At 46.2% G+C, this 23,498-nt stretch overlaps 2 protein-coding genes and 1 long non-coding RNA gene across 5 annotated transcripts; 2 read left to right on the top strand and 1 right to left on the bottom strand.

The window, feature by feature from the left end:
* Positions 1 to 1,132: 1,132 nt before the first annotated feature.
* Positions 1,133 to 5,563, top strand: LOC109939614 (uncharacterized). Its single transcript, XR_002262148.2, has 3 exons — positions 1,133 to 1,210; positions 1,306 to 1,458; positions 5,125 to 5,563. It is a non-coding gene; the product is annotated as an uncharacterized lncRNA (long non-coding RNA).
* A 504-nt stretch (positions 5,564 to 6,067) lies between these two features.
* LOC100501831 (uncharacterized) lies at positions 6,068 to 8,594 on the bottom strand. The gene is made up of 2 exons (NM_001196482.1): positions 8,239 to 8,594; positions 6,068 to 6,300 (listed from the first exon to the last, which is right to left on the bottom strand). Exons 1-2 carry the CDS (start codon positions 8,506 to 8,508, stop codon positions 6,205 to 6,207), a joined length of 366 nt encoding a protein of 121 aa, NP_001183411.1. The 5' UTR covers positions 8,509 to 8,594; the 3' UTR covers positions 6,068 to 6,204.
* Positions 8,595 to 9,636: 1,042 nt separating this feature from the next.
* On the top strand, positions 9,637 to 11,595 carry LOC100381473 (uncharacterized). Of its 3 annotated transcripts, none has more exons than XM_020553444.2 (9): positions 9,639 to 9,897; positions 10,003 to 10,074; positions 10,188 to 10,262; positions 10,336 to 10,425; positions 10,529 to 10,598; positions 10,706 to 10,797; positions 10,908 to 10,949; positions 11,035 to 11,106; positions 11,191 to 11,595. In XM_020553444.2, the coding sequence occupies exons 1-9, from the start codon at positions 9,859 to 9,861 to the stop codon at positions 11,269 to 11,271; spliced, it is 633 nt and encodes a 210-aa protein (XP_020409033.1). In that variant the 5' UTR covers positions 9,639 to 9,858; the 3' UTR covers positions 11,272 to 11,595. The 3 variants fall into 3 exon arrangements, with proteins under 3 accessions (XP_020409034.1, XP_020409033.1, NP_001348361.1); NM_001361432.1 differs by having other exon boundaries at positions 9,731 to 9,897; positions 11,026 to 11,106; positions 11,191 to 11,591; XM_020553445.3 differs by lacking the exon at positions 10,003 to 10,074 and having other exon boundaries at positions 9,637 to 9,897; positions 11,026 to 11,106.
* Positions 11,596 to 23,498: the final 11,903 nt, after the last annotated feature.

Here is a 23,498-nt window from a genome sequence, read left to right on the forward strand (position 1 = left end):
GTGTGTACGTACGTACAGTGCGTATTTATTACGGGTTTCTGCGAAAAATTTTGAATGATGGCCACGATGCTGGAACGGTACATTACATCCATCTCCTCTGCACCAAAAACTACAGTCCTGTTTGGTGGCGCTAGTACTATTACACGCGGTGTACAGCACCGGCGTACTGTACCGAACGTACAGCGCAGGCGACATACGGTTAATGCACGCATTGAAGAAGACGACGGTAGAGAATGTTCATAAAACACCCGATTTATATGATAAATCTAATATTTTAACATAGATATATATATATAGAATTTATAGCTACTTTTTGACAATGTTATTAAGAATATTATAAAGTATTTAAATAAATTTTTGTATAATTTTTTATGTACATTATTTTTCTCTCTACAAGAAAAAGTAAAAAAAAACATATGAATCCGTATTCGGATAGACATCCGAATTTTATATCGACTATTTTAAAAGATATAGAACGAATTTAATGTTTATTTTTTTTAATATTAATAGTATAAATGCTAAAAACAAGAGTATAAATTTACATAATGAATACTATATGTTATTTTTTTCATAATCAAAGAAAAAAAGACCAAAAAATTGACATCCGAATAAGTATCCAGATCTATCGTGACGGAGCACCCGGAGAGAGCTGGAGCAAAACGATGTAGCCGGGTATATCCAATCTCCGTGCTGCTTGGATCTGGATAAGGCCTTGTTCGTTTACGTCGGATTGCACCCGGAATCGTTCCGGCTAATCAAAGTTTATATAAATTAGAGAAGCAATTTGGTTAGGAATCGTTCCGACCCACCAATCCGGCACAAACGAACAAGGCCTAAAATAAGCGGGGCGATGAAATGGTCGGCACACGACACTGACCGGCGCCGGATTTGTTGGTATGTGGTAGGCAGGCTCCGGGATGTGGCGTGCGCGTTTGGATTATCCTGGTCAAATGTTTGGAAGAAGAAGGAGCCCCAAATGATGAGGCGACTGCGGTGCACGACGTACGGCAGGCTGCTCCCTGATTGTTCAGAGCACGTACTCCGTACCTGCATAATATTATGAAACGGTTTGTGGACTGAGAGCACACGGTGTCTGTGTTTATAAAAGGTCTCGGCGTCTGATCCAGACAAACTTGCCGCGCCCGACGACCCTGCGGTAGGATGGGGACGTGATTCTATATGTTCTCTGCATATATTTTTTTTTGGACATGTGAGTACTTTGTTGCTTGGTTTGGGTTTGTTATGTTGACTGAGTCAAGACGGAGCTCTCAGATTGTACCTTTGCTGGTTGCTATGAGGCCTCAGGAGTGAGAACAGGAGCCAGGAGACGGGGAAACAGAATCCAAGATGATGTTCAAAGTTCAATTCGCAGCCTGTGCATTCTTCTACCTCGACCTTTTTTTTTTCCCCTCAACAGTTCTTGGTACGAGAGGCGGACTTGATTGCAGATCACTTCAGGTATCTATCTCTCTGCTACTATGCTCTAGTGTCTACCCTCCCTACACATGATGCTGTGCATCTCGAGACACTTGCAGTGCCGCTCATCACCCACCCACTCCGCCTACTACGCAGCTGCCACTGTTTGACCGTGCATATACTGTCCGTGGTCCGTCCTCGTTTCTGACACGGCCCCGTCTCAGCGGGGCGCCGCCTCTTGTTGTTATTATTTACTCCTCCTGACCAAATATGTGTACATAAATAAACAAACATATAAAGCGACGGCTCCTAAACAAAGCCTTGATGATCAGATTAAACGGCTGCATTGTTTAGCTGATCCGTTACTTACACGCGTCGCCGTCCAAGGTCCGCGGCCAACTGGGCCGGCGCCGCAATTGGATGCAGACTCCCCCTCGTGCACCACAGGATGGCAGCAAGCAACGTGTCCCGTCCGACAGGGCCGGCGACCGGCTCTGAGTCAGAGGAGAAGGACGGGGAAGCAAGCAACGCTTCACATCACGTTGCCAACCCATATTATTGACGCCGAGGTTCCCCCTGCCGTTCCCGCACAGGACCGATCGGAGATCTGATGGAAAACGCCAGCGATTACGAGGTGGGAAAATCGGGCGAGCGAGTCGGCCCGGGAGGAAAGCCGAGAGCGACGCGCGCCGTCCGGTTCCAGCCCACCCGAAAGCGAGCTGTTGCCACTGTAGTCCGTCTCGCCGTTCGTGGGCCTAACATACGGCGGTGCGGGCCTACGCCAGGTGCTGGTGGGCCATGGGCGCGCGGATTGAAGATGGTGATTGAAAGCTTCACATAAATCAGATCACCTTCCTGGGATCTGGGAACTCTCTCGCTGATAAAAGTTTATATAATTTAGACAAATAATTTGACTAGAAATCGTTCCGACCCACCAATTCGTAACAACCGAACCAACCATTCAACTTCTGCTGCTGCGGGCTTCAAACCACGACTTCTAGCATGGCATAATCCGGATTCATTCCCGGCTTTTATCTCAACCCTGGTCCAGGAAGCGGTCCTCGTCTCGGGTGGTGTGGAAGGAATCGACCCAGGAAGCAGGAACACAACGATTTCTATACTTTTAGGCATAGAACTGTACTAATGGACATGCATGGAGTTCTTTGTGCTCATTGCTTGCATGAGCTTCTAAGTTACCACTTATCATGGCTCTTGACTAGCCAAGAACTGCAATTTCTGTGTGTAGCTAGAGAGGTTAATTGAACTGACTTGGAATTTAGTGTCATACGAGTATATTGCCTTGTTTTCAGAATCCCTGGCAAACCGAATAACAATGGCGGAGACAGGGAATAGCTACACAGGTAAATATTCCCAGCAGGGATTGAGTGGCATAAGAGGGATCCACTTGATCCCAGGGTGGAAAAAATCAGCTATGGGGCCGTTCGGTTAGTGGGGAATGGAGCCCTGGAATAATTCCTATCCAAATTGTTTCTCTAATTTATATAAGTTTTGATTAGCTGGAATAATTCATGGCGTATTCCTATGCAAACGAACAGGGCCTAAGGCTCTATTCGGTTAGTCGGGTATCAGTCGGGATTGTGGCCCAATCCACGTGGATCATCCTGGCCCGGGAAGTTTCTCGGTCCCAACCTTTTCGTAGCCATTTTCCCCGAGCCCAGCCTAGGAAGTCACCCACGCCGCAACGTCGTGGAACATTTCCACGTGAGGGCGACGTCGGTGTCTCGTGAGGCAGCGGCGACGCGCTAAGGCTGCAGCATCAAGCGCACAACAACAGCATCCTGGATCCCTACAAGGCACACAAGGTCGTTTTCTCCTGGTAATCAAATCCTCCTCTTCCTTTTGTCGTTGGTGAGGCGAAACCGGAGGCCGATGGGCAGGTCCACAGCTTGCGCGCTCGTCGAGCCCTACATCACCGCCCCGACGAATTTCGTATGTGTCTAGGCTGCTTCCTTTGCTTGCACAATCTACCTAGCTGACCGATGTCAGGTAGTAGACGACATCGGCGACCAGATTTTTGGTTGTGGTGGGATGAGAAAGATGGATCCAGATCCGTCACGCTAGCTAGTCGCGGTGAGGAGAGAAAAAAGAGGATCGTCGGCTCTACCATTTTTCACCGGCACTCAGCTAGTCCCGGTGAGGAGAGAAAAACATGGATAATCTTGTGATGCAGTGGTTGTTTCTATGGACCTCAGTAGGTAGTAGCAGTGTGGTTGCTCTCTTATATATATTAACTAGTCGGTTGCCCGTGCGTTGCAACGGCTTACAACAATACCCATAAAAACTATCCACCAAAAAAATTCAAGATTTTTTTATTGATTGTCTCTGCTCTCCGTATAATATTTTTTTGATTTGGCCAACTGATGTTATTGTTTACTCCATCCAATATGTATTGGTACAACACAACCAATGAAGTGAGCGATTAGAAGAGGGTTCACAACGACTAACTGAATGAACAGAGATTATAAAATGACATAATTTCACCATACAGAGACCGAATAAGAGAAAGTTTGTGAGCTCAAGTTCCTAAAATAAGTCACATGAACTCAAACTTATAAAAAAGATAGATCAAAATATGAAGTGATTGCTAAAGTAAGACATCAATAAAAATTGGATGCACTCCATATAAGTTATGCTACTTCGTAGCAATTACTAACATTTAAAACCAACGAATAACCTTTCATTTTACTGTTAGTGTGACAAATCATTGTTGCTCCATCCAATTCAGCAACCTCAAACACCATGAAGTACATTGTGCCAATGTGGTCTTAGAAACGACCTAATGCTTGCAAGAGCTAAGAACGTCGTGCCGTGCTTAGGATATAGCCTCGGCCCGTAGTGCTTTATATTTTTTTATTTTAAAAAACGTATATACATATATATAATTTATATTCAATATTAAAAAACATCTGACCATGATGTTCTACTGGTTAGACAGCTTCACCCAGTGTCTCTCACCCTTCTTCCACCAGGGCATGGGTTCGAACCCTACATGCTGCACTGTTTTAGAATAACGAGGCTGGACCAGAGTTGTGGTTCGCGGGCGTCTGGTCAGCCTGTGCCGAGCCGCTATTTGGCCATTTATAGGCGCGGGTTAATTTGAAATAGCTGTGAGGGGTTGTTTGTAAAAAAAATGTCGTGGGACGACCGTTGAAACTAGTGTTTTAAGTATAGTATAGATATACACAGAATGCACAAACCTAATACTGGCGAAATCATAACTTACGTACAAATAGTCAAGTGTTAATTTTAGTGAAATTACAAGGCTAATGGAGAAGGGGGAAAATTGAAGTTTTTAGGGGGGAAAGACCAGATATGTCGTATCGTAAATGAAATCTTTGTAGAAAGAACTAATGAAATAATGCAAAAGTTTAAGACAAACTTTAATAATTTACAATTTACAAAAGCCCATCTCCAAATAATTATGTAAACCAATTCTGGTTCCGATGCTGTGCAACCCATGTTTGTTGATCGCTAACTTACAACCCATGTTTGTTTGATTTACAACCCATGTTTGTTTGATTTGAGGGCAGTCACAGTCCACTTGCATTTTGATCATCTGGTGGAAGTGATTGTAGACTATGGTACTAACATTTTTTCCCTTTAACATGCAATTTATAGACTCTTACATGTGGTTCTTGCATTTGATTTACTAGACATGCTTAGTAATCGTCATATGTCATTTTGTAGGTTGTCCCCCCAACCAGCTACAATTGGAGTAGACGAGGTACCACTATCCTGGGACAGTGGGACCCCATACCCACTCATTTGGGTATTTAGATATATTCCTAAATATTCTTTATATCCTTTTTCACTACATGTCATCCTCTAGAAATTACTTGTATTTGAAACGATAACTTCCTGTAAGACTATCAATAGCTTCTGTTTAGTCTGAAACAACTGAGGAATAAGATGTGCCAACTGCCAAACATGATTTTTGGTTTGTTATCTGCTTAATCTTTATTTTGCCAACTGCCAAATAAGATGGCCTATTATCTGCTTAATCTTTATTTACCTTTCTTATTGCTTACTATTCTGATGGATTATCTATCTCACTGTACTTATGCAAGACTCATAAGGTTTTTGGTTTGTCCATCTTGCTCTAAGAGAGATATTTTGTTTGTCATCACGGGTATACTAGCAAAAATCGACATCTTTTTTGATCATGCAATAGTTGAGGTGAGTACATCTATGGACGTTTAATCCTTTTTCAGCTCGTAGATATAAAAAGAGCAACTACATTTGTTTTCTTCAAGGATTGATGCCTTGTCCTGTACTAAAACCTGTATAATGGTGCTTCCATGCGACTACTGAAGGATATCACTTGTCTGCTCTTGTGTGAACAGAGGATAGTTGTCTGCTCTTGTGTGAACAGAGGATAGTTTATGCCGTTGATAAAATTGTATGCGAGAACAGAAGCATATTTGCAACTTCATGAGTTGCATGTGTTCAGAAACATTGTTATGTATGTATCCGCTGATGGAGTTGCCATACTGCACAACATCTACATCTTGCCCCCAATAGCAAGGGTTCCTGTTTATACCACATTGCAGCATAGGCATCATGCATTCATGAGTTGCATGCATCTTGTAAGAGCGGGGATTAACCAAATAGACTTTTTTGGACAGGGGTTAGACCAAAGGGGGATTAAACCCCAAAGGTGATTGAGTGAAAGGGAGGGATCTATTCAATCCCTATTAGATCCACTTGGAGAATTAAAATCTTCGAACGTAGCCTAAGGGATTTGATCCGTGACTGCCGAACAAAGCCTCAGTGAGATTCAACTGCTGCTGCTGCGGGCTTCACCACCTCCGGAGTCTCATCCTTGACCGCAGGGTCGATCTTCTGCTTGCGGTTGCCGAACACCTACAACATGGCACAAGCAGAAGGGATTAGCCTTAAAAAGCACGTCATAATCAGGGAAGCAGCTCAACCAAAATGATGTCTACTGGAAATGCGTAACAAGCAGTGCCAGCACAATGCAAACCATATCTAAAAAAAAAAACTGCGTAGCAAGCAGTAACAGCTTTAGCTTACGAAATCCAAGCCACGGGATTGAAATTGGAAGGCCATAAAAGCATGAAGCAGCACAACGGAAAACGGTTGATATCTACAGAAATCATAATAAGCAGTAGCTATTGGCATCCAAGCCACGTGAAAAGGTCCGACTAAAGAGCGCACCCAAACCAGCATAATGCAAACGATGTCTATTAGAATGCATCATTAGCGCTAACAAAATTTGCTACAAAACCAAGCCAAGACTCTGAAATTAAGCAGAGAACCCAGCTAATTGCTACTGGGCATAGTATCCCTTAATCCTGACCAAGCCTATTCAGGGCCTGATGAGAAGAAACGCAACAGCCGTTCGACCAATGGGAACGTATCCTGTGAGCATAAGCCTTACGTGAGCACGTGAGCATTCCTCTTTTACATCTAACTCCTCACACCTTGGCCACTTAGTTCAAATTCTCCACAGGTGATTAGTAAAGTGATTATGGGCTAAGTGGCCGAGGTGGGAGGGGTTAGATGTAAAAGAGGCAATAAACGTTGGATTAGAGATGAAGGCTTCACAATTAGGCCTTGTTTGTTTCGGATTATAATCTCTCTAGATTATATAATGCAACGCAAATAATTCAATAGATAAACAAACACATAGATTATGAGTTCAGATTATATAATCTAAAGCTCAGATTATGATAATCTCATAATCTCCTCAAGAGTAGCTTATTTGAGATTATTTTGGCAAAAGACTCACTACCCATGGTTATGTAAATAGAAATTACAATATATGCCATCCTTCTTTTCTCACCTTAAATAAACAAACATGGGTATTATTGTCTTTATAAATAATCTATATTTGTATAATCTAGACTACCAAACAACTACATGTAGATTATACTATGTCTAGATTATAATCTAGATTATATAATTTAGATTATAATTCAGATTATATAATCTATAAGCTGAAACAAACAGACCCTTAAAGTGCTCATGTGTGCACGTAAGGCCTGTACTGTAAGGCCTGTGCTCATAGGATACGTTCCCTCGACCAATAAGCACGACAGGACAGGAGAATCTTTCCATACCAAGATTCAAAGTCAATCAGCATTCAGCACACGCTCATGCAGGAGGAAAAGACTGACTGACATGTAATAAATGGTCACAAAATAACTAACATCACCAGCCAAATCATCTTCAGAATCCGCATGCTTCCACTCTTCAAGCGTAAAAGAGATTTCGGCTTATCAAAAATAACATTACTGATCGACTTATCAAGCGTAAAAGAGATTTGAACATCAGAACATGTTAAATCGCCAATTCACCATCATCCGTTCACGATTAAGGGAACCTGGAAAAATAAATTCTACTACCAACGATCCAACAATTTCTGATCGCTTGAGAACACTACGATTTCGACTTATCAAAAATAATATTACTAATTGGTGGCAGCGGCATGCATGCTTGTAGCCTTGTACTAGCGATGGATTCAAACCAACGAATAACTACACTCATGCAGAAAAAAAAAACCAGGAAAGGAAATATGGCATCAGCGCATCACCATGATGAAAACCCTGATCACGATTCACGAGACTAATTAACGCCTACCAGGTGCAACTATATGCACACAACAAATTTGTCGAAACAAGGCAGGCCGCAGGCAGAACACGCAGGTAGCACACCACCAAACAGCTACGAACCAGAAGAAATCGCCAAGCAAGAGAAATCACGCGCGCGCAGCATCGAACCCAACGGAATATCGAGAAGAGGAGAGGGCTGTGGGTGCATCCGTGCATGCGACATTACCGAGCCGCGCTTCTGGTCGAAGTAGCTCTTGAAGCAGATCCAGTGCTTTTGCGCGGGTACCTCCTTGAACTGGTTGAAGTAGTCCTTGGCGATCTCCAGGAACGTCGCCTCCTCCCCCACCGTCTTCTTGTAGCACTTCTCCCGCGCCTCCGGTGCCAGCAGCTGCACGGTGAGGGTCGGCGTCGCGGTCAGGCCGGTTGGCGTCGCTTCCTCCGGCGCCGGCGCCGGCGCCGCCACCGCCACCTTCTTCACGCCGCCGTCCTTCACCATTGCGTCCCCAACACAAGCCAAGGCACTGACCGAAAACCCCAGAGGCTACTGGTTCATGGAGGAACGGAGCCAACAAGACTGGAAGCTTTTGCTGGCCTTGGCAATGGTACCGTGGCGTCAGCTTTTATCGGCAGGGTCCCGGGGCCGTTTCCTTGGAAAGGAAGACGAGGTTGGTTCAACGGTTCAACCCTACAGCTCGAGCGGGAGAGAGGTGCAGAAGGCGTGTGGGGGTTGGAGATGGACCGGTGGAGCCGTGGAGAAGAGGAAAGAATGGAGTGCAACTTGAAGCCGAAGCTGTCACGTTAGGGTAACTGACTCGGCAACGACGATACGAGACGAAACCCTTTTCTTTAATCTGGATTGTTTTAGAGGTGGGATAAAAATTGGAGGTGGATGTTAGAAGAATCGAAGCTACCTAGAGTGTGGGTGTGTTGAGGCATGGCAACGATGGCGCATCACGGTCCTCCTTCTGTGCTTTGTTTAAGGTGTAGGAGTCGTAGTGTTCTTTTGGCCGTGTGCGGTCTGTCCAGCGAAGTCGGAGCTGCTTGTATCTTGTGTTGAGCTCAGCAACGATGACTATAGAATCTGGATGTGCTTTATGTATGGGGTTGCGGGTTGCCGCTGCTTTGGGCTTCATGTGTAGGTTTCGGATCCGATTTTCCTTAAACCTAGATTAGTTTTAACCTTCTTCTTAATGGAAAGACAAAGCTCTAAAAAAAGAATCGACGTTATCTCTCTGACATTTGGCATCAGAAATGCTCCGGTGGTTCGTGCGGCATGCAGCGGCGTCTCTTCATCTGTGGGGTTCAGGTCCATGCACCAATACATCGTTAGGACGATAGCCATTTCTTGCGTTCCCCTGGTCTATAATCCGCGGAGGAAGGATGCTTTCAATGGCTGGTGGGCCCGCATAGGAACTCAGGAGCTCCTGAGCAGCAGGCGGCTGCAGATGGAACGACGGGCATGGAGTAGAAGCATAAACGGGCAGGGACGGCCCGGCCCAAACAAGATTGTGTGTCCTTCGCTTATCTGCTGACTGCTGCTCTGCCACCGGCCCAACGCCTTCATTGGGGACTCCCTTTGCCTTTTGTGTGATGAGACAGTGAGAGGCAACTTCTGGAACAGCCAACACTGCACTTCGGCACCGTCTCCGTCTGCCTCAAAAAGAAAACCCGCTAGAGTCAACGGTGATCGTCATTAGCTCCGAGTCCTCTCCCTCCTCCTACGAGTATTCTAGCGCGAGTAAATCGCTGCGTGCCTTGGCAATCAAGGGAGCAACACACCATTTGAACAGCTCTGCACCTTTCAATACGCCACTACCTGCACTGCAGCCTGCATCAACCGAGCATCATGGCCTCCTCCGTCTCCGGCAACTACCCGCGTTTCAAGGTGCGCGTCTCTCTTCGCATCAGTCTCCTAGAGCTACGAAACCTCGTCAAAGTTAGCCGCTCCATTAAGGTCCTTTGCTTGCTCGTGCGTCCCCTGACCCTGAAGGTCATACTCGGATCGTCGTCGCCGGCACGCCGCGAGATCTTGGCCGACATGGGATACGAGTTCACCGTCATGGTTGGTTGGCTATACTGGAACCCTGTAACTCTAGTCCGTCCGTTAGCTCTCCGATCGAGTTTCCAGCAACATATCGCTGCCTGTTCATGTCTGATTCCCCTTGTGTCAGTCAGAGCGCCGACATAGACGAGAGGGCGATCCGGAGGGAGGAACCAGAGCAGCTGGTCAAGGCCTTGGCTGAAGCCAAGGTGCGCACCGGCAACTGGACTGTGATTTTTCAGTTGGGTGGCATGCAGGAGTAACGTGTTTCTTGGACTGCAGGCTGAGGCCATCAAGCAGAAGCTTCAGGGCGACTCTGCTCCGGTCACAGACGGAGACCAACCTGCCCGTCTGCTGATCACCTCAGACCAGGTAGGTGGTAGGTTCAGCAGCCTCGAGTGGATTTGGTTTTGTACTCCTGTGGAATTTGACACCGTCTGTGACCATTTTCAATTGATCCTGAGCGCCGGTAAAGGTTATGGTGAGCAAAGGGGTGATACGGGAGAGGCCACGGAGTGCAGAAGAAGCCAGGGAATTCATCAATGGTGAGAGGCTATCCTTATCCCTGCATGCCAACTTCAGATATGCTGAAACTGAAACGAAACGTCATATTCAGGGTGAAAGAATTGTTACGGTTGCTCTCTGTTGACAGGGTACTCGGGCGATCGAGCGTTCGCAGTTAACTTCGTTCTTGTCACCGACCTGAGCACCGGGACTACAAGAGGAGGATGGGACGTACCTGAGGTAACCGATGGGATGCCGGAGACCTTTCTCAAAACTGAAACGTTAAGTGAGGTCTTTGCTCCGCAAATCATCACTACGACATCTGTTCTGCTCTGCGTTGCTTTCTGCAGATCAGGTTTCAGCACATACCGGACGAGTTCATCGACCAAGTGGTAAACCTTCGGCACACTACAGACGCTGTTCTGCTTCCAGTAGTGCAATGTTTACACAGCAAACCCTTTGTTCAAGGTTAATCAGGGCGACATGACCTGCGTGGCCGGCGGGCTTAAGCTGACACATCCGTCAGTACAGCCATTCGTCAAAGAACTGGTGAGCAACTCTAGCGTCATTTGCACTTGCAGAACAAACGTGGATTCAGTTCCTTATATTTCCGGGGCGGTTGCGCTTGCGCAGGTGGGCACGGTGGATAGCGTCCGAGGTCTTCCGAGGGAGCTCACCGAGAAGTTGATTCGAGAATCGCTGCAAGGAAAGTGATTTTTGTTTGCGAGCAGAAATTCGTCGATCTGTTGAAGCAGCTTCCACAGGAGTTTAACAGCTCCTGAGTAGTTTCCTCGTGTTATATAAGTAAAGGAAGATGATATCGAAATACATGGGTGCTGAATAAAACAGTAACTAGTACAGTGCTCGTGTGTGCAACTGCACAAATTATTCAAGGGGAGACTGCTGCTGTGTTAGCTACTGCTAATGGAATGAGGGGATAGTAGAGAGGGAGCAGAGGTAGGAGACGAGAATAGGGGAGGAAACAGGAACAGACTGTATTGATTCAGAGTAAAGTTCATACATGGTTCTCTTCTAACCCATAGACTCTTACTTGTACTTCACTCCGACAAATAGACCCACACTACAGCTACGCACAACCAAGGACCCATATCACAACGACTTGATTACACACAACGAAGCAGCATGGACGTCTGACTGCAACTTCTTCAGTGCATCATCTGTTGATGGCTCTTTCAGTGATTAAACAGGTGATGGCATAGTAACAGGTCCCTAACATGTTGGTTCTTTTATGGGCTTGACCCATTTATTAAATAAACTCTAAGGTGTGTAATGGTGGAGAATACCAATAGTACCACATTGGAAGTCCAATGGTCTTTTGGCTTGACTAATATGGTGGGATTTATTCCACTTAACTTGAGAAGTCAAGAAATGGACAAGGGTGTGCCACACGCGCGTGCGCCGCCGCCGGCCGGGCCGGGCGTGGCGTGGCGTGGCGTGGCAGGCAGACGGGCGTGGTGTGGTTGTGTTAATTTTTAGCACTCACTAACCGCGTTAACCTTTCAGTTGCCTGTCTCTTCGTCAGCCAGCCGAGTGACCCTTCTCCTTCAGCTGACCGACTCATGGCGTGACTCGGAGTGCTGGCCAACTCATGACATGACTCGGCGAGAGCTGACCGACTCTTGGCGTGACTCGGCGACCTTTCTCCTTCAGCTTCCCTCTGCGAGAGGATAAATAGAGGAGCACCCCTGTCACTCGGTACACGCGAAAAAACACTTTCAGAATTACAGTCCAGCCGCCGAGTGAGGGTATTTCCATCTCGTGACTCTGCGCGCACAGAGAAGCGAGAGGGCAGGTGCCTCCGGAGCCCTTGCCGTTCGAGACCTTGCACGAGGGATCGGCAATTAGGTTTTTGGGGAGCGTCTACGCGACTGCCCAAAACGTCTTCTTCCTGGTGATATGACAAGTGAAGTTGGACAAGAATCTAGATCCTCGGAGCGCATGGGAGGGTATGATCAATTCATCTCCTTACTATTTTACATTCTGCAAATTATATATGTTCATCCCTGCTGTTTTATTTATAGCCATAAATTTTTCCAATCTGTTTTGTCGTATTATATCATGACATGTCTGATGCCTGATCATACTAGTAATATGATAAATCTGTTTGTCTTAATTTTACAGTTATGCTGTTCATGTTGCTATCTGTTTATTTTCAGTTGTTCCATAATAATACATGTTCCATGTTTATATGCTTATTATATTTATATGATTCATATGCTTTATGTTCTCTTGATCCATATTGTTATGGGTATATTTGAGTTAGTGATTTCTATGATTAAACATACTTTATATGTCATCATCATAATGTTAATTTATGGAATTAAAATGATATGGAAAATGCCTATATTCTAACATAACATTCCTCCCTTCTTAAAATTTGGCTTGCCCTCAAGCCGATACATGACATCAATTCCACCGGGATCCCAAATCATGACAAAGAAATGTTGTACACCTTGGTCAACCACCTCAAATGAGTCTGGTGAATAGCCCAACCACCTCTCTGCCTCCTCTACAACCCCAGGGCAGTTCTCGGTGTATACACCAATACAGTTGCTAGATTCATACGTGAGACCAGTTCCAGCAATGTCGAACTCCAACTGAGTGCATGAACGATCAGAAGCAATGGTGTAGGGAACCTCTTTGAGGAGCTCAAACATGGGAACACTCAGGTTTGTCCATGTCATGTGCTCCAGCACCTTCCGCAGCTGCATGTACATGTTGTTACCCTCGTGCATCACAATAGCCTTCGACAACTGCAACTTGGGGTGCTCTTCAAGCATTTTGATGAAATCTGAAAGAGTAGATGAGGTATCCAGCTGAACAATGCTACCAGGCCCACATACAAGGTAATCGTTGTCGCGGACAAACTCAATTACTTTAATGTGAGTTCCTTCTAGACCGTTGTACGTGAGATAGTTTGACACACTTTTGCTGCACCCAGAAATAAGCTGAAAGGCTTCCAATGCACAAGCAGAAATAAGCTTGAAGTCTTCTAATGGGGTTGAAACAGGGGCTTCAACTAACTCGTATGGCTCCTCACTACTATCATCTGAATCAACAGTACTTGTTGGAAGCTGAAGTGTAGCATCACCAACAGAAATTCCATGAAGTTTGACATTGGAGTATGTTCTAGAAGCCACAAGTGATGTATCTGTAGGACAACATGCAACAATGAAGATTTCATCATTGTGGCCTAGAAATGTGTATGTAGAATCATCAATAATGTTTTATGAATTACCTCCAGCAGCCTTGGCAAACACAGGAGCTGGTGGAGCGATGTTGGTGACGCCGGATACGATCTCAAATGTTGTTGCAACCTCAATAGAATTGTTGGTGTTGGATAATTCGTCTTGACCAAGGACAGAGGTTGCAGGTCTGGCGGCTGCAGTAGTCACCATGGTGTCACCACAACTGAAGGCCAAGTTCGTGTTCCTAGGATCTTGAGATGAACACCATTGAATGTCCAACTGACAACAACTATCATATATGTTCCTTCCATGCAACTCTCCAAAGGCGTCAGTTGCCTCATGCTTTGTTTCAAGTACCACATGAGCCAACACAGGATCTAAACCTCCAATTATATGGACGAGCTCGACCCTTCCATAAGAAGCAAAAACTGCATGAATCACACTCTCAGTCATGGGGTAATATACCTGGTGTATGGTGACCTCAAGGACGTGGCTAGGTGACCTCCAGTCGCTCGCGGGCTTGATGAATTTGGTGATGCCATGCAACACAGAGTCACAACTGTTGTTGAAGCCCTGCATCAAACACTTGGTGGGCAAGGTGCTAGCCTGAGAACCGCACCCTCCTCCTCACGGGTCACCAACTGCAGGAGATAGGACGCTGGGGAGGATAAGCTGAGCTCGGCACGCAACTCACAAAGGTGAGTCAGGGTAGCAGCGGAGTTGAGGTTGGGCCCCAGGAGCGCGGTGGTGAGGTTGTCAAGGCGGATGTCGGTGACACGAGCAGCATTGGTGGTCGTGCCCGTGCCCACCGCAGCATCAACGGCGAGCGGCTCCGGGCAGGCGAGGCCGGACTCGCTCACAGAGCCGAATATGCCTGGATGGCTGGAGCCACCGCCGTGCGGATCAGGCGACCACCGTAGGTCCCTGGTGTTGACCGCCGCTCGAACCTGGACCATGGAGGGGTGGAGATGGTCGGTTCCGGAGTCGATGCGGGGATGCCAGAGCTCGAACACCTGGGTGGTCGATTCGTGTTCTGCGATGCGTGTGCTGGTGTTGGCTTCAGCGTGGCGGAGCTGACCCTCTGTGACTGCGACCACCGTAGCTAGGGGGCCTCCAGATCTGCACGAACGACAGACGAAACCGAATCCATGTGCTGCGTTGAATCAGCAACGATGGATTTGAACGCCCCGACTCGTGCTTCCCACTTGGAGTCGATGGCTGTGAGACGCTTATCCAATTCGGACAACAGAGCTCGGGTTTATGTTTCTAGGGCGAGGGTGAGAGCGGGATCGATCGGAGAAGACGCCATGGCAGAACAGGCTGAGGATCTAAGGAAGCCGATACCAATTGTTAGCTACTACTAATGGAAGGAGGAGATAGTAGAGAGGGAGTAGAGGTAGGAGACGAGAATAGGGGAGGAAACAGGAACAGACTGTATTGATTCAGAGTAAAGTTCATACATGGTTCTCTTCTAACCCATAGACTCTTACTTATACTTGTACTTCACTCCGACAAATAGACCCACACTACAGCTACGCACAACCAAGGACCCATATCACAACGACTTGATTACACACAACGAAGCAGCATGGACGCCTGACTGCAACTTCTTTAGTGCATCATCTGTTGATGGCTCTTTCAGTGATTAAACAGATGATGGCATAGTAACCCTAACATGCTGCTCGTCCGGTCGACGACACGCTGTCTTCAAAGCTGAGCAATAAATATCTCCTCAAATCTACAACTTTGTTTCGCGCGATTCATTTTAAGTACAAGCTTATAAGATCACATGTTCCACTTAGCAACTCCAGTAGTTCTCTAAAAGACTCACTAAATCAACAATTTAGATAGTTAATATAAAAACTCCTCTCCAACAGTTCTTTAAATAAACTTGCTAAATTTAGCAACTTCTCGTGTAATCGTATTTTCTTTCTACATTTGGCAACTATTTAATAACTCCCTAAACAAAAAATATTGACTGCATTATGTAGTTAATGGAGATGATTGTTGACATTTGTAACTTTTTTATGTGGATAGATAAAAAACTACTAACCTATATTTAAAGAACTATTGGATAACTCACAATTTTTTACTCCCGAAGTTATTTAGCAACTTCTTAAATTTGTGATTTAGAGAGCTAAAATTTACATAACTATTGAAGTTGCTCTTAGATCGGAAAAAAGGTTAGAATCATTTATGCCACTACCACTAACATTTTTTGGAGGCCTCTGATCCTATTTATGGTCTATCTGACTATATATATTGCTCAGGAAGCCGATAGCATGCCATGACTATTGTCGGAGAGGAAAATCTCCGGCCGGGTGGCGGAATGCACCCGCCCTAAATCTTAAGATGAGGAGAGACCTAAGCGTTTTGCCTGTCTGCTAGATGATCGATGAACACGAGTGGACACAAGGATTTAGAGTGGTTCAGGCCACCAGAGCGTAATAGCCTACTCCACTGTATGTGTGTTGTATTGAGTCTGTGAGCTTGTCTGAGGGTCTGTCTTGTAACGTTGTGTGTCTTTCCTTTTATAGCTCAAGGGAGGCACATACAAGGATGTTGAGCCCCGACATGTGGGCCCAGGAGCATAACGAAAGGAATACATTATAGGAGTAACTAATGCAAGTAACGCATGAGCAATCTCCGGGCGCCATGATGTCCGCAGTCCACGCAGTATTGATATGCGGTGGCTGCTCCCTTGGTAACGTGCGAGTAATGATGAGCGTAGTGCACGCGGCAGTATGGGTGTGCCGCCTGCCAGTGGAATGGACAAGCACACCGCCTGTCGCCTGCGGAATGGGCAGGTCGCTGTCTGCCAGCGGAATGACAGGTCTCAATAAATACAGAGGCGGCACACCGCCTGCCAGTGGAATGGACAGGCGACGCGTCTTATCCTCAGTAAATGCGGAGGCGACGTAGCCCAGAGGCATTACGTCAGGCTCCGCCCGTTGGCTTATGTCACGTGTAGTAGGCCACGTGGCAGCATCGGGTCTCCGCCTGGGCGGGGAGCAGAGGCATATACGATAAGGTCCAGACACGTGTCAGCTCCGGACCCCCGCCTGGCCTTGATTAAGGCCTGGGTATTCTCTATCCCAGAATCCTGGGACCCTACTGTGAGCGGCCCGGACCCCACACAGAGGGGTCCGGATCCCATCCTAGGGGTCCGGTTTGCGTCCGTGGAGGTTCTGGACCTTACCCGGAGGCCCGGTCTGTATATACAGGGGTTCGACACCTCTACATGAGGGTCTGGGCCCGCTGGTGATGCCCTAGAGTGTGCAGCTCTCTGGACACGCGGCGGTACCGGACCTGCCCAGGTGGTGAGGTCGGTGCTTGAAAGGGAATTAGGCTTACACCTAGTTCCTAAATAATTTTGGTGGTTGAATTGCCCAACACAAATATTGGACTGACTAGTTTGCTCTAGTGTATAAGTTATACAGGTGCAAAAGGTTCACATCTAGCCAATAAAAAGACCAAGTGTTGGATTCAATAAAAGAGCAAAGGGGCAACCGAGGGCACCCCTGGTCTGGCGCACCGGACTGTCCGGTGTGCCACCGGACAGTAAACAGTACCTGTCCGGTGCACCAGGGGACTCAGACTCCAACTCTTCACTCTCGGGAATTCTCGGAAGCCGGCGCGCTATAATTCACCGGACTGTCCGGTGTGCACCGGACATGTCCGGTGCTCCAAGGAAGCTCGGCCTCCTGAACTCGCCAGCCTCGGGTTCGCGCGGCAGCCGCTCCGCTAAAATTCACCGGACTGTCCGGTGTGCACCGGACTGTCCGGTGTGCCAGCGGAGCAACGGCTCTCTGCGGCGCCAACGGCTCCCTGCGCAGCATTAAATGCGCGCGCAGCGCGCGCAGACGTCAGGGCTGCCCATACCGGTGCACCGGACATCAAACAGTGCATGTCCGGTGTGCACCGGACACCCAGGCGGGCCCACAAGTCAGAAGCTCCAACGGCTAGAATCCAACGGCAGTGATGACGTGGCAGGGGCACCGGACTGTCCGGTGTGCACCGGACTGTCCGGTGCGCCATCGAACAGAGGCTGCCAGCAACGGTCACCTTTGGTGGTTGGGGCTATAAATACCCCAACCACCCCACATTCATTGCCATCCAAGTTTTCCACTTCTCAACCACTTACAAGAGCTAGGCATTCAATTCTAGACACATTCAAAGAGATCAAATCCTCTCCAATTCCACACAAAACCCTAGTGACTAGTGAGAGTGATTTGCCGTGTTCATTTGAGCTCTTGCGCTTGGATTGCTTCTTTTCTTTCTCACTTGTTCTTGTGATCAAAACTCCATTGTAATCAAGGCAAGAGGCACCAATTGTGTGGTGGCCCTTGCGGGGAAGTTTTGTTCCCGGTTGATTGAGAAGAAGGAAAGCTCACTCGGTCCGAGGGACCGTTTGAGAGAGGGAAGGGTTGAAAGAGACCCGGCCTTTGTGGCCTCCTCAACGGGGAGTAGGTTTGCAAGAACCGAACCTCGGTAAAACAAATCCGCGTGTCACTCTCCTTATTTGCTTGCGATTTGTTTTGCCCCCTCTCTCGCGGACTCGTTTATATTTCTAACGCTAACCCGGCTTGTAGTTGTGTTTATATTTGTATATTTCAGTTTCGCCCTATTCACCCCCCCTCTAGGCGACTATCAATTGGTATCAGAGGAGGTTGCTTCATTAGAGCCTAACCGCTCGAAGTGATGTCGGGAGATCACGCCAAGAAGGAGATGGAGACCGGCGAAAAGCCCACTACAAGCTACGGGAGCACTTCATCGGAAGAGTCCCGCACCAAAAGGAGGGAGAAGAAGAAGAGCTCCTCCAACAAAGGGAAGGAGAAGAAATCTTCTTCTCACCACAAAGAGAAGAAGGAAAAATCTTCTTCCCACAAGCCACATCGGAAAGGCGACAAGCACAAAAGGATGAGGAAGGTGGTCTACTACGAGACCGACACTTCATCAACTTCTACGTCCGACTCCGATGCGCCCTCCGTCACTTCTAAGCGCCAAGAGCGCAAGAAGTATAGTAAGATCCCCCTACGCTACCCTCGCATTTCCAAACATACACCTTTACTTTCCGTTCCATTAGGCAAACCACCAACTTTTGATGGTGAAGATTACGCTAGGTGGAGCGATTTAATGCAATTTCATCTAATCTCGCTCCACAAAGGTATATGGGATGTTGTTGAGTTTGGTGTACAGGTACCATCAATAGGGGATGAGAATTATGATGAGGATGAGGTAGCCCAAATCGAGCACTTCAACTCTCAAGCCGCAACCATACTCCTTGCCTCTCTAAGCAAGGAAGAATACAACAAAGTGCAAGGGTTGAAAAATGCAAAGGAGATTTGGGATGTACTCAAAACCGCGCACGAGGGAGATGAGCTCACCAAGATCACCAAGCGGGAAACGATCGAGGGGGAGCTCGGTCGGTTCCGGCTTCACAAAGGGGAGGAGCCACAACATATGTACAACCGGCTCAAGACTTTGGTGAACCAAGTGCGCAACCTCGGGAGCAAGAAGTGGGATGACCACGAAGTGGTAAATGTTATTTTAAGATCTCTCATTTTTCTAAATCCCACTCAAGTTCAAATGATTCGTGGTAATCCTAGATATACTAAAATGACCCCCGAGGAAGTTATCGGGCATTTTGTAAGTTTTGAGTGCATGATAGAAGGCTCGAGGAAAATCAACGAGCTTGGCGACCCATCCGAAGCCCAACCCGTTGCATTCAAGGCAACGGAGGAGAAGAAGGAGGAGTCTACACCAAGTAGACAACCAATAGACGCCTCCAAGCTCGACAATGAGGAAATGGCGCTCGTCATCAAGAGCTTCCGCCAAATCCTCAAGCAAAGGAGGGGGAAGGACTACAAGTCCCGCTCCAAGAAGGTTTGCTACAAGTGTGGTAAGCCCGGTCATTTTATTGCTAAATGTCCTATATCTAGTGACAGTGACCGAGGCGACGACAAGAAGGGAAGAAGAAAGGAGAAGAAAAGGTATTACAAGAAGAAGGGCGGCGATGCCCATGTTTGTCGGGAATGGGATTCCGACGAAAGCTCAAGCGACTCCTCCGACGACGAGGACGCCGCCAACATCGCCGTCACCAAGGGACTCCTCTTCCCCAACGTCGGCCACAAGTGCCTCATGGCAAAGGACGGCAAAAAGAAGGTTAAATCTAAATCCTCCACTAAATATGAATCCTCTAGTGATGACAATGCTAGTGATGAGGAAGATAATTTGTGTTCCCTTTTTGCCAACCTTAACATAGCTCAAAAAGAAAAATTAAATGAATTGGTTAGTGCTATTCATGAAAAGGATGACCTTTTGGATTCCCAAGAGGATTATCTAATTAAAGAAAACAAGAAGCATGTTAAGGTTAAAAAGGCTTATGCTCTAGAAGTAGAAAAATGTGAAAAATTATCTAGTGAGCTAAGCACTTGCCGTGAAATAATCGACAACCTTAGGAATGAAAATGCTATTTTAAATGCTAAGGTTGATTCTCATGTTTGTGATGTTTCAATTTCCACTCCTAGAGATAATAATGATGATTTGCTTGCTAGGATTGAAGAATTGAACATTTCTCTTGCTAGCCTTAGAGTAGAAAATGAAAAGTTGATTACTAAGGCTAAAGAACTAGACGTTTGCAATGTTACAATTTCTGACCTTAGAACTAAAAATGATATGCTGCATGCTAAGGTTGTAGAATTAGAATCTTGCAAACCCTCTACATCTATTGTTGAGCATGTATCTATTTGTACTAGATGTAGAAATGTTGATATTGATGCTATTCATGATCACATGATTTTAATTAAGCAACAAAATGATCATATAGCTAAACTAGATGCTAAAATTGCCGAGCACAACTTAGAAAATGAGAAATTTAAATTTGCTCGTAGCATGCTTTATAATGGGAGACGCCCTGGCATCAAGGATGGCATTGGCTTCCAAAGGGGAGACAATGTCAAACTTAATGCCCCTCCTAAGAACTTGTCTAACTTTGTTAGGGGCAAAGCTCCCATGCCTCAGGATAACGAGGGTTACATTTTATACCCTGCCGGCTATCCTGAGAGCAAAATTAGGAAGATTCATTCTAGGAAGTCTCACTCTGGCCCTAATCATGCTTTTATGTATAAGGGTGAGACATCTAGTTCTAGGCAACCAACCCATGCTAAGTTGCCTAAGAAGAAAATTCCTAATGCATCAAATGATCATGCCATTTCATTTAAAACTTTTGATGCATCTTATGTGCTTACTAGCAAATCCGGCAAGGTAGTTGCCAAATTTGTTGGGGGCAAACACAAGGGCTCCAAGACTTGTGTTTGGGTACCCAAAGTTCTTGTTTCTAATGCCAAAGGACCCAAAACCGTTTGGGTACCTAAAGTCAAGAACTAAAATTGTTTTGTAGGTTTATGCATCCGGGGGCTCAAGTTGGATACTCGATAGCGGGTGCACAAACCACATGACCGGGGAGAAAAGAATGTTCTCCTCATATGAGAAAAACCAAGATCCCCAACGAGCTATCACATTCGGGGATGGAAATCAAGGTTTGGTCAAAGGACTTGGTAAAATTGCTATATCTCCTGACCATTCTATTTCCAATGTTTTTCTTGTTGATTCCTTAGACTACAACTTGCTCTCAGTTTCCCAATTATGTCAAATGGGCTACAATTGTCTTTTTACTGATATAGGTGTCACTGTCTTTAGAAGAAGTGATGATTCAATAGCATTTAAGGGTGTGTTAGAGGGTCAGCTATACTTGGTAGATTTTGATAGAGCTGAACTCGACACTTGCTTAATTGCTAAGACTAACATGGGTTGGCTCTGGCACCGCCGACTAGCCCACGTTGGGATGAAGAATCTTCATAAGCTTCTAAAGGGAGAGCACATTTTAGGATTAACAAATGTTCATTTTGAGAAAGACAGGATTTGTAGCGCATGCCAGGCGGGAAAGCAAGTTGGAGTCCATCATCCACACAAGAACATCATGACGACCGACAGGCCGCTTGAGCTACTCCACATGGATCTATTCGGCCCGATTGCTTACATAAGCATCGGCGGGAGTAAGTATTGTCTTGTTATTGTGGATGATTATTCTCGCTTCACTTGGGTATTCTTTTTACAGGAAAAATCTCAAACCCAAGAGACTTTAAAAGGATTCTTGAGACGGGCTCAAAATGAGTTCGGCTTAAGGATCAAGAAAATAAGAAGCGACAATGGGACGGAGTTCAAGAACTCTCAAATTGAAAGCTTCCTTGAGGAGGAGGGCATCAAGCATGAGTTCTCTTCTCCCTACACGCCACAACAAAACGGTGTAGTGGAGAGGAAGAATCGAACTCTATTGGACATGGCAAGAACCATGCTTGATGAGTACAAGACACCGGACCGGTTTTGGGCCGAAGCGGTCAACACCGCCTGCTACGCCATCAATCGGTTATATCTTCACCGAATCCTCAAGAAGACATCATATGAACTCCTAACCGGTAAAAAGCCCAACATTTCATATTTTAGAGTTTTTGGTAGCAAATGCTTCATTCTTATTAAAAGAGGTAGAAAATCTAAATTTGCTCCTAAAACTGTAGAAGGCTTTTTACTTGGTTATGACTCAAACACAAGGGCATATAGGGTCTTTAACAAGTCCACTGGACTAGTTGAAGTCTCTTGTGACGTTGTGTTTGATGAAACTAACGGCTCTCAAGTAGAGCAAGTTGATCTTGATGAGCTAGGTGAAGAACAGGCTCCATGCATCGCGCTAAGGAACATGTCCATCGGGGATGTGTGTCCTAAGGAATCCGAAGAGCCTCCAAGTACACAAGATCAACCATCCTCCTCCATGCAAGCATCTCCACCAACTCAAATTGAGGATGAGGCTCAAGTTGATGAAGAGCAAAATCAAGAAGATGAGCCACCTCAAGATAATGGCAATGATCAAGGGGGAGATGCAAATGATCAAGAAAAGGAGGATGAGGAAGAACCAAGACCGCCACACCCAAGAGTCCACCAAGCAATCCAACGAGATCACCCCGTCGACACCATCCTTGGCGATATTCATAAGGGGGTAACCACTAGATCTCGTGTTGCTCATTTCTGTGAACATTACTCTTTTGTTTCCTCTATTGAGCCACACAGGGTAGAGGAAGCACTTCAAGATTCGGATTGGGTGGTGGCGATGCAAGAGGAGCTCAACAATTTCACAAGAAACGAGGTCTGGCATTTAGTTCCACGTCCTAACCAAAATATTGTAGGAACCAAATGGGTCTTTCGCAACAAGCAAGATGAGCATGGTGTGGTGACAAGGAACAAAGCTCGACTCGTAGCCAAAGGGTATTCACAAGTCGAAGGTTTGGATTTCGGTGAAACCTATGCACCCGTAGCTAGGCTTGAGTCAATTCGTATATTATTGGCCTATGCTACTTACCATGGCTTTAAGCTCTATCAAATGGACGTGAAAAGTGCCTTCCTCAATGGACCGATCAAGGAAGAGGTCTATGTTGAGCAACCTCCCGGCTTTGAAGACAGTGAGTATCCTAACCATGTCTATAGGCTCTCTAAGGCGCTTTATGGGCTCAAGCAAGCCCCAAGAGCATGGTATGAATGCCTAAGAGATTTCCTTATTGCTAATGGCTTCAAAGTCGGCAAGGCCGATCCTACACTCTTTACTAAAACTCTTGAAAATGACTTGTTTGTATGCCAAATTTATGTTGATGATATTATATTTGGGTCTACTAACGAGTCTAC

The sequence above is a fragment of the Zea mays genome, chromosome 5, assembly GCF_902167145.1.
Source record: "Zea mays cultivar B73 chromosome 5, Zm-B73-REFERENCE-NAM-5.0, whole genome shotgun sequence".
Taxonomy (NCBI): Eukaryota; Viridiplantae; Streptophyta; class Magnoliopsida; order Poales; family Poaceae; genus Zea; species Zea mays.

Coding starts and splice junctions, on each gene's coding strand:
- LOC100501831 (NM_001196482.1), bottom strand. CDS start 8,508: ATGGTGAAGGACGGCGGCGTGAAGAAGGTGGCGGTGGCGGCGCCGGCG. Junction 6,301..8,238: donor TCGACCAGAAGCGCGGCTCG/GTAATGTCGCAT, acceptor GCCATGTTGTAG/GTGTTCGGCAACCGCAAGCA.
- LOC100381473 (NM_001361432.1), top strand. CDS start 9,859: ATGGCCTCCTCCGTCTCCGGCAACTACCCGCGTTTCAAG. Junction 9,898..10,002: donor GCAACTACCCGCGTTTCAAG/GTGCGCGTCTCT, acceptor CTGACCCTGAAG/GTCATACTCGGATCGTCGTC. Junction 10,075..10,187: donor GATACGAGTTCACCGTCATG/GTTGGTTGGCTA, acceptor TGTGTCAGTCAG/AGCGCCGACATAGACGAGAG.